Here is an 18,715-nt window from a genome sequence, read left to right on the forward strand (position 1 = left end):
CGTGACCCTGAAATCTGCACATAGACAGAGTTTTCCATTAGCTTTCTTCACTGGTACCAACGGGGTCGCCCATTCACTGTACTCTATGGGACATACAATATCCTTTACCCATTGCTCCAACTCCCTTTCTACTTCTCTCCGCCACTCAAAAGGTATCCTTCGCAACGCACAATACTTTGGAACGTAACCATCCTTTAACTTAATATCTACTTCATAATCTTTGAGACAACCTAAATCCTCATTAAAAATCACTTGATAATTTTGTACTAATCTTCGGGCTCCTTCTTGCACTTTGGCCATTCCCAATGCCTTTCCATCCTCATCATTTAGCAACGCCTCATCATCGTGCAACGTCCTAGCCTTCCCGATTTCCTTGAGTTTGAGTATTCCTCACTTCCCGATTTTCTTGTGTCTTAGCATTATTTACATTTCGATTTTCTTGGGTTTGCGCATTATTCACATCTCCATTTTCTTTAGGCATCCCTACGTCCCTTTTTCCCATATCTCCTTCCTCCTCCCTTTCCTTAATATCACCATATTCCTTAACAGCTCCAACGTGCCCCGGGTAAATTTTCCTAGATTTATCTATATAATTGTTGTCTCTTATTTCTTCCCTAGAAGTATTCCCCCTTATTTCTCTCTTATAATTCAACTCTCCTACTCTGCCCCTAACATCACTTCCCTTTGTTGCGCCCCTTGAATTACTTCCCCTGGTTTCGCTCCTTAGATTGGCTTCTCTCGTTACGCTCCCTGAGTTATCCCCCTTGGTTTCGTTCCACGCATCTTCTCTTGCTACGCTCCTTGGGTTGTTCCCCTTTGTTTCGCTCCTTGGATCCTCTCTTGTTACGCTCCTTGGGTTGTTCCCCTTTGTTTCGCTCCTTGGATCCTCTCTTGTTACGCTCCTTGGGTTGTTCCCCTTTGTTTCGCTCCTTGGATCCTCTCTTGTTACGCTCCTTGGGTTGTTCCCCTTTGTTTCGCTCCTTGGATCCTCTCTTGTTACGCTTCTTGGGTTGTTCCCCTTTGTTTCGCTCGTTTGATCCTCTCTTGTTACGCTTCTTGGGTTGTTCCCCTTTGTTTCGCTCCTTGGATCCTCTCTTGTTACGCTTCTTGGGTTGTTCCCCTTTGTTTCGCTTCTTGGATCCTCTCTTGTTACGCTTCTTGGGTTGTTCCACTTTGTTTCGCTTCTTGGATCCTCTCTTGTTACGCTCCTTGGGTTGTTCCCCTTTGTTTCGCACCTTGAATGGTCTCCCCTGGTGTCAGGCTTCAATACAGTCTCAACTCCCGACACCCTCAAATGTCATAACTGCATACTCCTCACTAGTATTTGGTACAAATACACCCCACCATGAAAATACCCCCCAAAAACCATACCAGGGACCAATCCTAGTGATCCAGTCCCACCCCAACACAGCTTCTATATTATGATTGATAATCCATAAATCTAATACTTCAACTCTTTCCCCCAATTTTGCTATTATCTCCACCCTACCCATTGCCGCCATCAGTGTCCCATCAAACTGTCTTATCCTTAACCCCTCATTCTCTATCATTTCCCCTGGCCAAATACTTTTATATCTATTATATCCAATTACTGAAATAGCTGCCCCCGTATCAAATAACATGGGAATAATTTTCCCACCTAAATTAATCATTACTCTCGGGCAAGGATCATTAATTATCCCATCTTGCAACATATTTAAAACCCCCTCCCTATTAGTTATCTTCCGAAAAAATCTCTCCTCTGTTCTTCCTAACCGCCACGCCCCGATCCATAATGTCGATTTTTCGCCATCATATAGTCACACATTCTCACAGTCCCTCGCCACATGTCCCGCCCCTCGACACCTAAAACACTCCATATCCATCTCCCCCGTTTCCTTGACATTGATCGCACGAACCCCTTCCACTTTCTCTCGCTTAATAGTCCTTACATTTGAAGCATTTGGACCCATCCCCCTCTCCGGAAAACCATTCTTATTACTGTATCTGCTTACATTACAATCCTCTTTATTATGTCCAAAGCGTCCACAACCCGCACATCTTAACCTTTCCTGTTTGCCAGGACAGTAAGGGGCTATATGACCAAATTTCCCACAACCAAAACACTTTGTATCACGACAATCTCTAAGCATATGACCTGGTTTACCACAATTATAACAATTCATTCCCCCTTTCCTTTGCGGCTCAAAACTCTGTCTTATTTCCATTCTCCTTCCCCTAGAGTACTCTTTTGGTTCTCTATAAGGTCTCAATGCCTGATTATCATTACAATCCTGCTTGTCAGTTATATATAAACTTCTGCTTATATCGCTATCCGTCCACCCCCTAATTAACTCCTGAACCGGCAACCATGTTACTCTGCCCATCATATCTTCCTCTCCATTATGCCCCTCAATGGTTAAAGTTTGTCCTTTGATTTTTACACTGCGACTTCTCTTCATTCTCCTGCCCCAAATTAAACTACAAATCCATATAATTAATATCACCAACGCCCCAAAAATATTATACTGAACCTCCCAATACTTAACAAATTTTAAGCTTTTCATCCGAACGTTATAAAAAATTTATTATTAATTTTAAAATAAAAATCTTGGTTATTTGTAAAGTTAATAGATAAGATATTATTACTAACGTAAATAATCCAATAATGCACATATACATGCAACAATCTCAAACAAAATAATCAATATACCTATTATTGATAGGATGTTGTCTAAATTGCTCTCCGCGAATTTACCGTGTATTTTGATTTCTTTAACCCAAACTGATAGCACTTTTGTGTAATTTATTTCTTCAAAAAATTTGGACAGCACTTCCGTACAATTATGATTTGCGAAAAATTTGGGCAGTACTTCCGTGTATTTAAGCCTCACGAATAATTTGGGCAGCACTTCCGTGTATTTAAACTTCGCTAATAATTTGGGCAGCACTTCCGTGTGTTTAAGCTTCGCGAATAATTTGGGCAGCACTTCCGTGTGTTTAAGCTTTGCGAATAATTTGGGCAGCACTTCGGTGTATTTAAACTTCGCGAATAATTTGTGATTTTCTATTCTTAAACTTCCGCCGCACGGGTAACCTAAATTCTCACCAAAGGATTTTATATTCTTAAACTTCCGCCGCACGGGTAACCTAAATTCTCACCAAAGGATTTTATATTCTTAAATTAAAAGTTTTTTTACGATATGCTCGTCTTGGCCACCAATTTATCAAAAAGACTGACAAACGGACAATTTATAGGGGACAGGGGTTCGGAACGAAAACGATAAGCTTTATCTTATCAATTTAAATTTTTAATTTCTTTTTCTTTTGTACCTAACAAGATTAATCGAATCTTTTTCTCTTTTAAATATACTTTTCTCACAAGGAGAAAAACAAACTTTATTAAGTAATTAATTAATTTTTTTTTTAAACAAATTTGCTTTTCTTCTTTTTTTTAAAGAAAAATCAACTAAACAAAAAAAAAATATAAACCTCAATAATATTCAATAATATTTATTTTTCTTTTTCAAAAAAAATGAATCAAAGATGATTATTTATTATTTTTTTCTACACTATTTATATTATATTAAAAAAAAATAAACATTATTTTTTCTAAAAAAAAATAACATTGCAAAATAATATTATAAAAAAAATAATAACTATTCCTATATAAATAAACGACGGCGAGACACTAAGATATTACAGAGATAACTATACTACTTATAAATAAACAATATATGCCTCGCGTCAACATCCTCCGATAGGACACTGTTGAGTTGGATTTAGAATAGAATGATTTGATAAAATACTGTGCATACAAAACATATGATAAAATATTAATTTTTATTTTTTTTGATATTTTTAAAACGTATTTAATTTTATTTTTTTATAAATTTTTTTGTATTTAGGTAAAAATAAGAATATATATGGTGACATGACGTCAAAATGATATGATGTAGCGAGGATGGAAAATAATAATATAGATTATATATAATACAATTAATATAAACAATATAAGTCTCAATAGATATGAATTTATATTAAAGATAATATAAAATAAAATGGTTTTAAAAAATCCCCAGAATCTAAAATACATTTACTAGAAGGTATCTTTTCATTGGTTGTTCCCATTTTAATCAGACGTCATGTCACAGGTACGTATTTATTTATTTTTATTTAAAAATATCAAAAAATAATTATAAAAAAATTAAAATAAATATGTTAATACCAAAAAAATAATAATTAAAAAATAAATATTTTATCATAAGTTGTATATGCACAATATTTCTTCAAACCCTTCTATTCTAAATTCAACCAAGAGTATTCAAATAAATTCAAATATCTGTGATTTTCAGTTTTCTAACCTATTCTAATAAAGTATGCACAATTTTTTCCCAAATCATTCTATTCTAAATCAACTCAGGAGTATTCAAGTAAATTCAATTCTAAGGTCACATCGAGCGCGTACTCGGAATTTCGCTGTGGGGGGGGGGGATAATTATTTTTTTTTAAAGATAAAATTATTGTTATTTAAAAATATCAAGCATAAATTTATTAGGACTAATAATTATATGTAATATACCATTTTAAATTAATGTGAATTATAAAAAATTAAATATATAAACCGGCATATTAAAAACTATAAAATAAATGTGAATTATAAAATATGAATGGATATAACCAGTATATGAATAAATCACTATAAAATAAATGACCAAAATAGAAGTTTAAATTTTTTGAGCTTTTAAAATTTATATATAAATATAAAAAATTTAAATGTTGGAGATATAAATTAATATACAAATTTATTAGGAATAATTGTATTTTGCAGAGTTGCTAACGCTCCTTTTTAAAAGTAGCTAGCTCCCGCTCCTACCTTCTCAAAAGGAGCTAGCTCCCGCTCCCGTTACTACATTTTTAAAAGGAGCTAGCTCCCGCTCCAATAATGGAGTGCCACTCCATAACCGCTCCTTTGATTTATTTTTTTAGAAGGTATACAAAATAAAATCATATTTTTCTTTATCAAAAGGCTTTATTTATATTAAATGATCTATCAAAATATTTATAACCTTTTATTAGCTTTTAAAAGTAATAAATTTTCTAAATTAGAATCTAACAAACATCCACGCCTCTCCCCTAAGACCTGTTTTGCAATACTAAATAGGCACTCCACAGGAGCACTAGAGGGAAGCGGGGTATTGTATTTTATAAAGATAATTTTTAATTCAGGGAATTTATCAAAAATAGTAATTTTGGTATCATTATTTAAAAAATATTTGTCCAATATATAATCTTCCTGATGATCAATTTCATGGAATCCAAAAAAATCTTCCAAAATTTTTTAATTTTAGATGCTTTTTTAGATTGAAGCTGCTCACTTTTTTAAATTAAATAGTTTTATTTAAACACAAAAGACATTTTGCCCTTAAATTTGTTTAATCATTTGGACCAACATCTTTTAGAAGTTTAAAATATTTACGATGGAAACGGAAAATCGATTTCTTCATCTATGATCTCAAAATCCATAATATCTAAAACTATTTTTTATTATATATTTATAAAATGAATATTAATATGACTTACAAGATTTTCCAAAAAATTTTTAATATAAAAAGGAAAACTTGATGTTAAATATTTAAAATGATTAGATGAAAAAGCAATATAAAACTCGGCTAACCATTTAATAATGGACAAATTTAAATTAAATAAAATTTCATTTTTATTGAATTTTAATTAATAAATATTAATAATATTTAAAAAATACTTTAATTTATACATTAAATTTAAAGGAGCGGTGGAGCCCCACTCCAGCCCTAAAAGAAGCTAGGTCCCGCTCAATGTAGTCTGGTATTTTATATGTAATAACTTATAAAGTATTCATGGAAAAATATATAACATATTAAAAAATAAATGTGCACAATTAATAATATTAAAAAGCCTATTATATATTTATAATGTAAAATCTAGAAATTCGTTCTTTTGAAAAAAATGGTGAACGGCGTTCCTTTTATTTTTGACGACTTTGAACATGAACGCGTTCCTTTTTTATGACGAACGCGTTCAATTTCAACGTTTGTTCAATTTTAAAAACACCATTTGTTTTTATTTATTTGAAAAATCTAATATTAATCTTAATTTTTTAAGTATATTTTATAATCAACTGTTTTTCTTTTTCTTTTTCACATTTCAATTTTTTTTAACACACCATTATTATAGTTAATTAATTTGAATATTATTGTTTATATTTTAATTTTATAGATTAGCATAAGCATGGATATTATTATTTCATCATCATTATCTGATTCTGAAAATTCAAAATCAGATGAATTAACATTACCATGGTCCATAACATCCTATATAGTAGAACTAATTCAATACTTACCAAATGTAAAATTGCCAAAAAATATTATCAGTTTCAAAATCTTCAAGTTCCAATTTAAAACGACATTTGATTGTAATATTAATTATTTTATTTTATATAATATAACTAAGCAAATCATTAAATTTGAAGAAAAGATGCATTTAGGTTATTTGACCCCAACAATATCGTAGTTATTTTAAAATTAAAAAAAATTAGTGGCCTATATGGTCAACTATTGATAGACGCATTATTAAATGGGATTAATAAAAATATTAAATGGGATTAATAAAAATATTAAACCTCACTATCAAATTAATTACATATATTTTATTTTTTTTTAAAGATTTGAACATATATTTGAAGATCAATACGAACCTATAAAAAATAAACTTATAGCGTTATTGAAAAAATGCATTGAAAAACCTAGAAATGATAATGCAAGAACTTTAAATTTCGAGATATCCTTTTTTTGACGAGTAATTAAAGGATGAATGGCAGGAGGATAACTTATCTCAATTTTTTGAAGCAAAGACAAAACAATATGTTTTTAATAAATTCCCCACTTTAATAGAGTTTTTTATTAAGTATAATACTGCAATCCCCTCATCTGCCCCATGTAGAGCGCGTTTTTAGTATTGCTAATGCCGTAATAACTGCCAAGTGTTCTGTCCAGATGAAAATAATGAAAAACAATTGTTATTAAAATTTAGTAAAATTTTTTTTATAAATAAAATTTTTTTTTATTCGCTATATTATATTGTATTTATAAATATATCATCAGAATAAAACTATATTATTTTTTAATATAGCTAATATATTGTGTTAAAATATATAAGACATTTATTTATATTAAATTTAATTTTAAAAAAAATTTATTATAAAATTTTCAACGAAAGCTAATTTTTTTTGAAAGTTAACGCGAACGTGAACGCGTTCGATTTATTTAGAAATGTTTGCAGCACTAGTTTAATCCAATCTTCGTTGGGATTGAGCTAATTTTTCAATTTTCTCAGCCGTGCTTGGCATCAAATGCCTATGATATTCAAAAGGGGCAAACCATTCGATCTACTTATAGAATTTGTATTCTTAGGTATGTTTTTATTCTTCCCAAAGAAGATAATGTTCTCTAATTAGTTGCAGTACTAATGGGAAGAGTTGCTAATGTATATAATAATTTTAATACATTGAGAAAATTATTTTTTAAAACAAAACCTACAAATAACTATTTTAAAATATAACTATTCATGTTTTTTGGGAACTTGTAGTCCCACCTCCGTTTTTATAAAATAATGTTTTATTTTATTTTATATTGATATATTGTTATCTATGTTTTTATTTTGTATTTATAAATCGTTAATTATATCTAAAAGATGTTTGAAATGATGCAAGGCATCTATAACATTTTTTGGGACTATATCAACCGTAATTATCTTTTACACCATAGTTGATACTTTTTTATGATAAAAATCTGCTAAATATTATATTCACCATCTGAAAAAGGTTGGGATTGCTTTTGTGGAAGTAATATCAGATAGGTAAGTGCTGCCTGATGAATTAAAAACTGTTCATTTATTTGGGTATAAATGTATCTAAGAATGGAATGACATTTATTATATAAGACTCTTCTACTGACCCTATATTAATGTTTGGACGATGAGCCTGCCTTGCTGCAAGTCGAAGGAGACAAATATTAAACTCGTATAGCTCTGTTTTTTTAACAATAACATATAAGAAATTCTTCATCAACATTAGCCCTAATTTCCTAGAGTTCTAATAAAATGCTCTCCCCTATTCTCATTGTCTCAATCAAGTATATGTCATGTTTTTGAAAAGTATAACATAAAATAGTTGTATAATTATATAAATTTTTTTTTTAGTATAAGTATTGAATCCAATAATTTGCTTGCTTCTGGGGAAATATCTCTTTCAGGCCATTGTGCATTTCATTAAGAGCATTAATAATAAGCACTTCTAACTCAATCAAAGTTGTTACTGCTTGATGGCAACTCGTTGGACAAGGAGTTTCTAATATAATTCTGTTTAAAATATTTTGTTGCTTGATGTATTCCATTAATGCAAAATTCCCTAATGCTTAAAATTTTGCAAGACCACGAAAGTTACCTTCATTATCATTATTATTGAAATTCAAGCTTCCTGAATCCAAATGGCCATGTAATGCTAGGCTCTGCAATCCACAATATAGAATGACCTCAATTTAGTTTAATCTAACATCTATCTTCTTATGCTATTTTTATCCTTTTTTTGTCAATATGTGATGAAATGGGAATCATATCCCCATTTTGAATTAATTCGAAGAAATCATCAGTTCACAGCTTTTGTGATAATATGTTTTTGATGATTGAAATTTCTCCAGCATTTTGTACTTGTTGAATGATGGAGTCTTAATAAAACTGTTAAGCTTAACTAAATTTCTTCCATCATATCTTGGGCCAAACAGGACAATCTTACAATAAGCTCCGATCTCGGATAGAGTATGCTAGCCATAACAATCTAGTAAAATAGCTGTTTTGATTTAACTTTCGATTAGCACATAAAGTTTGTGGATATTGAAATTGAGGGGTGGAATATATATCTATTATTAAATAAAATATTTATCATAGGTATCTTTAATACCTTTTTAAGAAAATATGTCTTTCTTCTAGGCTAAATAAAATGTTATAAAATTATTTGTACTTTTGTAAGATGACTAGGATTTTCATCACCATCAATAGTTTAAAAATAATTTCATTATTTATATATCTATTAGTTTCCTTTTTGATTTGTTCATTAGCTGAGATAAATCGAACTCCTTTTGATTTAATGGAAGGTGAATTTGAGTTGGTGTCGGGTTTTAATGTTGAGTTTTATTCAGGTTTTTTTGCTTTAATTTTTATGGCTGAATATATCTCAATTATGTTATTTTCACTACTTGTGAGAGTCAATATCCATAATTATTATTTGACTAGAAATTTGAAAATGATAGATAAATATTACGCCACTAGAAATTTGAAAATAATAGATAGATATTTCGCCAAGAAAACTTGAAATCGAAATTATTTGGTAAATGAATGTGATTAATAAAATATATATTTAAAAAGAAAGATAAGAATAAATATTATAAAATATAAATTAATATAAACATAAATATTTTAGAAAAATATATCCGGCATCTGCATTTTTTGGCGCGTATGCGCCTGGGTCACTTGAAATTTTAATTAGAAGTTGTGCAGATTTGAAGTAAAATATAATATTCAAGTAAAATTAGAACTAATTGGCCACATATGAAATTTTAATTACATGTTGTGCAGATTTGAAGTAAATGATATTATATTGAAGTAAATTATAATGTATTTTAGATATTCCTTTAATACGAGCCTAAAGTCCTCCTGGTAAAATATATGGAGGAGATGCCAACTCTTCTCCTCCCAGGAAAATTATGAGGTGTCTACGTGATTATAATAAAAAATACAAGTATGTAATCTTAAATAAACCTAACCCTAAGCCTTACCCATACTTTGTTTAAGTAAAAAGCAACATCAAGTAAGAGTTTGATTTTATGGCTAGCTAATTCCGTGTATGATGTAAAATCTCTTATATTAAAAATTCTAAATAATTTATTTAGAATTTTATTTTATGTATTACTACTTCCTTCTGGATTAGTTAGTCAAAGTGTGAAAGTTAAATAGAACAATGGAATATACCCAAAAATAAAGATACCTATTATTGATAATATTTCTACAGTTTTTGGAGAATTTTCTTCAGAATTTAGTAAAAATATACCGGAGACAAGAGATAGTAGACAATTATTTGCTAATTTTCCGAAATAAAAGACCTGGGCAAAAATACCCCAAAGAACAATAGATAAAAATGCACCTTGATATAAAATACCGGACATTAATAAAAAGTGTCCCACTTAAAAATTTTTTAGAAAAACTTAAATCAGTATGAAAATAATTTTATAAAGGACTAAATAAGTAAGAAAATAATGGAATAGGGCCTGACATAGACTAAAGCTATTCTATATTAGATGGTTACCCGTCGATAAAATTAAACGGATACTTATGGCAGTTCCATCTGTACGATCAAAATAACAACCTGAGGTTGCTAAGTAGTTATAAATATCTAATTATGCTTTACCTTAAATAGGATATATGAATTGACTAGAGTTCAATTTATCTTATCAAAACTAAATATGAATTAAAATATAGTGTTAGCTATGTTTGGTATATATATAAAATGGCTACTCCCATCAGTAGAATCTCGAATTTAAAATTTGCAACATTTTTATAGAGTCTAGATTATTTTGTATTCGATACAAATATGATATATATTTCTTATATAAGTATAATGATGGCATGAACATATGTTTTGCTATAAATAATAAACAATAAAAAAGTAACCATATTATAAATGGTATATACATGTATATGATTCACAAAGAAAATATTAATATTGAACTTTATTTACATTTAGAGAAATTTCAATTTTTCTGCAAGGTTTAGAAAATTAAGCCAAATAATAAGAGGAATATAGCATTATACTACAGATCATAGGAAATTTAGGCAAAATAAAATAATTATTTTTTTTCTAATATTATTAAAAATATTGATTATTAATTATTAACAAAATATTGAATCTTTTTATAATAGGATAAACTTGTACACATGAATGGTGGCTGGGATGCCATGGATTAAATCATGTTTGTTTGAATTATAAATTTATTAATACTCATGAACAATTAAGAGACATTTTTATTGTCAATATACACTATGAAAAGCTAGAGTTTGAGATCAGAAGAAAATATTCAAACAGTATTAATCCGGATGAGTGATTGGTAACTTTTGGCTAAATTAGCTGTGAAATTTAAATTTACTGTAGAAAAAGTCACAGAGATTGATCCTAATATAAAATACTATTAAATAATCTAAATTCCGGTTAATAAAAATATCGCAAGATTGAAATAAATAAAATTAGGAGGAAATTGAATCTTTTTAAATGATAGGAGTTAATATAATGTTAATAATGTCAATTAGTATAACTAAATATGTTGATAATAATATCAATTATATTGATAGGAGGTATTATAATAATAACTGGGACTTTGCCATTGGTCGGAGGGGGTGGGGTGTCAAAAATATGTGATGAACGGTAAATAACAAATGGTAGGAAATCAGAGTTCAAAAATAAAAAAATGGAATACTTTATAATGTAATATAGGTTTAAGGATTATGATTTTTAAAAGATATTAACAATAATAATAATATCTATCATCACCACTTAAATATGATAATCCCACAACTTCCACAAACTCCTTAAATCTAACTTTATTGAAAATTAGAAATCAATTATTTTATATCTACATAACTTCTTGCCATACTAGTTTCATTTACTATTACTAAATATGTCCTACTCCCTGTCTCCCTATACTATTCCTTTCTCCCATTTATTTACGCATGTAACATTTTTATCATCTAAAAATAACCGGATTCTCCATCCTTAAAACATTTCAGATGGAAACCATCCCGTATATCATATATATATTATTACAATATAATATTTTCCTCTTCTTCTTTCAACCTTTTTAACTAAAATTTTACTACCCCCTACAATCCGTTCAGTGTATCTATTTGAACTCGGATTGGCGGTGATACATGATTAATACCTTTCTTACAAAAGTTCAGGTATTCAAACTGAATCTGAACCGTTAATTCTGTATTAACGGTTATTATATATCGAACCAATACCAAGCCTGAACTGTTAAAAATTGACACCTGAACTTACCTCTAAAATGGTTTGTGAACCGGTTTGAACCTTTTGAGATTCAAATTATTTTAAAGATTATTAATGATCAGTTTCAAGAGATTCGTATCAATAATTATTTTTATATATTGCTATTTAACGGTACTACCTACGCAAGTTGGATCAAAAAAAGTGCTCTAAGTAATAAAATTTATTGTTCCTTATAGATATAATTTGAGAAAAGAGAATTTTGAAATATTTATGGGCCCAATTATATTTTTAGAAAATAGTGATAAAATTTTTAAAAAATGTGCATTCCTTAACATAATTCTAACAGGTTTTTAAATGAAACCTAACCTACATTATTATAAAAGAACAAATCGAACTAAACCATCATTTTTATCTGGACCTAAACCCGACCTGATAATCGTTACGGTTTGGATTCCAGAAAAATTTATGAAACATTTCCATTGCAAATTCTGGTTCCATCCGATACGAATATTTTATCAATTACTACTTACCCATCTATTGGACTAATATTTTTTAATAGTTATTCCACTCGTCAATCTATTAACTGCTTTTTATTCCATCTAACTAGAATATTTAGCTACTAATATAATAAATTTTTTACTATAGTTCGAAAAAGCCTATATGTATTCTCTCTCCTGAACTTTTGGCGGGTTCCACTGCCTTCGTTTTTTTAATATTTCAACATGTAAACGAAAATTTAAACAATTCAACTTCAGTAACCCAAAAAAAATATTCAAATCTTCCAAAAAAAGGGATTGATGATTTCTCATTTTCTAACCAAATTTTCTTCTAAGGTGCACGATCTCAACGACCCTAAAATAGGAGTTAGTAAAATGAGGCTATATGTCCAAAGGAAAATCCCATTGAATTCTTCCTTTTTACGGAACTCCTCCAAAATCTTAAAGCTTCGAAAGTACTACCTAATGAATTCTGATTATTATAATTTACAAATATAATAATGCATATCTCCTACCAGTTATTACTTCAGAATATGAATATTTTTTACACTAAATCTTTCATTGTCCTTTCTCTCATTCAAATACCCAGTTTTCAAAAAATTTTAAATTTTAGCACTAACTTTCATCATCATTAACTTTTTGAATGTACATATCCCCAGAATAATATAGAATTCTATATTTCAACATAAACCAGAATAATGATGATTGATATCCGGAATATTTCATATGGGAATTTATTTTTTTCTGAAACAACTTGATACTTCATAACAAGGCGTTGTCCATGAAAAATACTACCCAATGGTTGCACTCTAGTGCATCGATACTAATAGTTTCGCCAAGGAGTGAGTATTACACCCAACGGCATAGGCTCATAATCACAAGGAATACTTGTTCTCTGCCAAAAGTGTTTAACTCCACAGTATTTATACTATATATTTTTACTCTATTAAATTAAAGACTGTCTGTTATGTTCAACACCATGAATTTTATTTTATTTATTAAATAATAACATAGGGTAACACATGCGTAAACACCATACTGTTATTCAAGAGACATAATTCAAGGGGTAAATAATTAAAATATTACCTCATTGTGATTAAAGATGCTTTTGTTAAGTTTTATGTCCCGCCTATTTTTCATTCGTAGGATCAAAACTTCAGCATTCTTGCGGATAGTTATGTGATTGTTTATATGAAAAGTACAAACGAATATTTAGAAAAGGTATAAGAAAAATGTAATTATTATAATAAAAATAGATTTTCTTTTTTTAAATACATTTCCAAAAGTGAAATTGCATTTTTTAGTTTAATGACAACTTCTTATTTTATACAATGATGCTTACTTTTGTAATACCTGTATATTATTGATAAATATAAAACAAACCTAGACTATAAAAACTTAGGCCATTTGCTTAATTTCTGAGTGGATACTATATAAATCTTTGACTCTAAACTAATCACAGGGTATGAAAATCTTTTTTTATTATAGATTCTCAACGTCGACTCTTAAAGTTATATATCACTCTTAAGGCGACCACAAAGACTAGGACCCTCCTAATTTTACCAGCTCTATCTTTCTTCAATGTTACCCCATATTAATTTCATCCACATATAACATCTGAGCTAGCTGGCGTCCCTAATAATGAGAATATGATAATTCCCTCTCTCTTCCCATGCTGTTCACGCACCTATTATGATGATGAATACAATATTATTGAATGATACAATGATATACCACGCTATATTTTATCATACACAATTTTGTATTAAACATTTCTTCTCCACAGTAATCAAACTAATGACATATTTTTTAAATTCCCCAAAAATTTTAAGCTAATTTAATAACACATTTCCCAACGCATTTCTATCCTTATTATTATAAATTCAAACTAAAATTTTATATACACTCTTTTAATTAAAAATAAAATAAAATAAAAATACCCAAATTATAAATCCCTTTTAAAAATAATTATTTTTTTACTCCTAACCTTGAATTAATTCTTACACAAATTAATTGTCGTTATTTTTAAAAAACTACTCCACCAATGTAATGCTGTAATTTTCTTTACAATTAAATTCAAAATACTTCACAGAAAATTATATTCTAAAATCCCTAAGGTTAAAAAAAATCAAATATTTTCTTCTCCCTTTTTTAAAATTTTTTTTTCAATCAACATTCACCCTATACACGATCATAGCCCATTTTCCCTAATATATTCTTCGTAATCAGTTATATAGGTAACCCTCTTAAAAAATGCTCCTCCCATATTTACCATCGCACTTCACCCCGTGACAATATTTGGCTCGATTTCACTCCTATTAGATTCAACTCATTTATCCCCTCATTTAATTTATATTCCTCAGGTTTTGGTTCTAACCAGTCACTAGTGTCTACCCTACCCCATTTTTTGCATACTGCACCACCATTGGCCTTATGCCCAGCGTTTCTCTGCTTTTTTAAAAAAACTATCTCTCTTTTTGAATTTAGCACAACATCTCTTCTTTCCCCTGACAAAAGAAATTCATTCTCCTCTCCTTAAATTTCATTCTCTCTGCTTTTCCTCGATAATAAATAAAATATTAATGAATTTGTCTCAATAGGTCCTAATTATTCAAAAATCGAGTGGCAATTTAAAAAAAAGATTCCGTGCCACGCAAAGCACTTTGATAGCGACTGCCCTGCTATTTGTTATTGTATTTAGGAATTATCTTTGATATACTTCAAAGCTCAAATCAAGATCTACTATTTTATATCTTAGAGCAGTTTTAATTTTTCTCATTCTTTTGATTAGATCAACTAAAGGCACTTTTCAATCCACTACTAGCTTATGTAAACAAATGCTATCAAATGTGATTGCATAAAATATTAATCTCAAGTTAATTTATTCTTGTACATATACTTTTATTGATAAATAAACATCATTAAGGGCAGTACGGCTTAAGATTGTCATGTCTGGCATATCAAAATTGATGACTTAAAAAAAAACTTTATTATAAATTCGATTCCTTTTAAAAATCTTTCATTCCTATATTACGGATTGATTGAACAGGTAACAAGTCAGCACAACTTAATATAAAATAATTTCTTACTAGAAGGCATTTTTTAGAGGACTTAATATCTGTTTGGGTATTAAGAACTTCTTTAAATCTTGAGATTTTAATGAAATGCCTTCCTTAAAGTTATGGTTAGAGATCAAACGTTAAATTTTTCTTACTAACGTTGATTGAAAAGTTTTGGATTTTATAGCTAAAGATTATAATTTACAAAACTTAATAAATTATACCTAAGAAACACTATTATCAATATTTGTCAGAATTTATTAAGTTTTTTAAAATCTCGTTTTTAAATATAAAAGTCCAAAGAATTTCCATAGAAATGATTTTCTATTTTTATTTAACTATAATAATATTAAAATTATTTAGATTTTAAATGATTATGCAACATTATTTATTTATAAAATATGTAAAGTTTAGTATCTTTATTTTCTATAATTTTAGACTGATTGATCTTAAAATGTCAAATGAGGTAGTAAATAAAAAATTATATCTTTACACTTTATAATTACTGTTGACCCATTATTAAAATTATGAAATATGAATTTTTTCATGAGCCGTTGTGATTTCCATAAATGCACTTTCAGCGTGATCAAAAATACTGGTGGCCAACGGCCGCCATGCGCACAGTACTATCCCTCCCTCAAAAATTAATGACCAGATAATAGAGCGGTCAGAATATTAGTGTTGTTAAAAGTTACTTTGAAATATAACTAGTTACAGTTACTAGTTACATTGGTAAAAATATAACTAGTTACAGTTAGTTACAGTTATATTTCAAAAGTAACTAGTTACATAATAAGTTACTTTATACATCATTCATAAACGCATTATTTATTTACTGAACGTATTAATATAATATAAGATATAATAATTATAATCAATTATTTGAAAAAATATACAATTTATTTATATAAAAAAATTATTAAACCGAAAAAAAATATCGGAAAATAGAATATATTTATTAGAGAGGGTACGCAGGCCTTTTAAAATATAATCAGGCCGGGCCTGAAATTTAAAAAAAAAATATCCAGGCCAGGCTGTATATTTTAAAACCAAATATTTTAAATCGCTATTATTAGCTATAAAAATCAAAAATAAATATAATATATTTATAAAAAATCCGGGCCGGGTTTGAAAATTTTTCTTATTAGTAAGTAATGATTACTAATTTAGTAGTTTATTCCAAAAATATATAATTTTTAAATAATCTAAGTCTTTGTCGTTCCTTATACTAAGTTCTATAATCTAATTTAGTAAAATTTAAAAAAAAATACATTTGTATGTAATTCCATAAATATTACCCGCACAATTTGAGGGCAATATGGCATATATTGTGCTAAATAGGTAAAGAAATATAATATAAAAAAAATAGGTTTATTAAAGCAATGTAACAATTTAAGAAGAAAATCTATTTGGACGGAAAATTATATTATTGTTGCATATCCTTTGTGAACACAATCAGACATTTAAACAAAATTTTAAATTAATATATTTAAATAAAAAATTATTTTCCTTGGATCGGACGGCGCACCTGGAAATTTTATTATAGTGGACAAAATTAGCTTTAACGTCTAGGTTCACCCATTGGGTGAAAGTGCTATATTTCATTTCAGAGATGAATTTTTTTGTCAAATTCAATAGGATAAAAAATATTTTAAAACATTTACCTGCTTTTTATTTATTCAAATATTTTTATTCATTCCTAAAATTTTACATGCCTTTCGTTGATCAACAATTTTCATATCCCTTGAAATATTATTTTGAGGTTCATTATAAAAAATACTCTCGAAAATACCAAATTTTCTTCACTCTTCAATATGCAAACTGCATTCCACCAAAGTTAGGTGGTATAGGTATCCATTCCCCCATATCTTTAAGCATTTCAGCCTTTTTATCCTCAGTTGCTATTCCATACACACTTGGAGACTTGGATATTATCGAATCCACATCATATGGCAACATTAAACCTCTGGAGCAAAGATTCTCCAAGCCGCTCATATCGAAATTTAAGACAAAGAGACTGGAATTTACCATTGATACAGCATTGCTTTGAATAGTTACACTTCAAAGCTTTCAAAGAAAATCTCCATCGCTCTTTCTCCCCTTAACCGCAACCCCGAGTATATAGAATGACAACAATACGACTCTTTTGCTAGATCAAATAATTCCAGCCTCAGCCATATGCCACCCTGGCTACGATTGGTTAGAAACTATACCTAGTTCTAATTTAGGATTGTTTATTAACCATCGAAGAACTTAGAATAGCTATAGGTCTTCGTATTGTGAAATCGTAACGCCGATATCATGTGTACCTTGTGAAAATCATATCGATAGCCTTAGACACCCCCCCCCCCCTACTGTCATTTTTCAAAAGGCAAATTATCCAGGCACTATGCCATCAATTCGATATCAATAGAATCTTGAAATCCGCAAATATTCTTTCTACACTGAAACCCTCCGGCTTCCGCCCTGATGGAATGACGCTAGTCCCTTGGAACCAATGTATACCCCTCGCTTGGGATTATACATGTGTAGATCATTTTGCCACATCTTTTTATTTCAACTCTATCACAAAGCTGAAAATACAAAAACAAATAAATATAACCACCTTAATAATCTTTTGTTTGTTCAGGTAGTCTCAGACACTTGTGGATCATTTGGACCCCAAGCCCTAAGATTATTCAAAACAATAGGGCAAAGGTTACGTTTAATCACAGGTGATCCAAAAAAGGCTTCTACCTACGACAAAGAATATCAATCAAAATTTGTCGATCCAAATGTAAATCTATACATGGGTCATTAAGCACCGCCGACCGAACCTAAATACATTATTTTATTTTATTTCTCTTCTGTTAATTATATATTTTTACATAGAATATAGATATAGTATAATAATTTTAATAAATAGTTATATTATTTCAATAAAAACATATTAAAAATAAAATTAATTACTGGAATATATTATTTAGATTTATACATATATATTTTTAAAAGTAACTAGTTACTTTTAGCAGTTACATTTCAAAAAATATAACTAGTTACAGTTATTTTTTAGCAAAAATGTAACTAGTTACAGGTAACTAGTTTTTAAC

General features: G+C 29.0%; 1 protein-coding gene across 1 annotated transcript; it reads right to left on the bottom strand.

Annotated features, from left to right (window-relative positions):
* Nucleotides 1-1,799: 1,799 nt before the first annotated feature.
* On the bottom strand, nucleotides 1,800-2,441 carry LOC135926142 (CCHC-type zinc finger nucleic acid binding protein-like). Its single transcript, XM_065461868.1, has one exon. It carries the CDS (start codon nucleotides 2,439-2,441, stop codon nucleotides 1,800-1,802), a length of 642 nt encoding a protein of 213 aa, XP_065317940.1.
* Between the last annotated feature and the right edge of the window lie 16,274 nt (nucleotides 2,442-18,715).

This window comes from Gordionus sp. m RMFG-2023, chromosome 1, assembly GCF_954871325.1.
Source record: "Gordionus sp. m RMFG-2023 chromosome 1, tfGorSpeb1-WG-v2, whole genome shotgun sequence".
Lineage (NCBI taxonomy): Eukaryota > Metazoa > Nematomorpha > Gordioida > Chordodea > Parachordodidae > Gordionus > Gordionus sp. m RMFG-2023.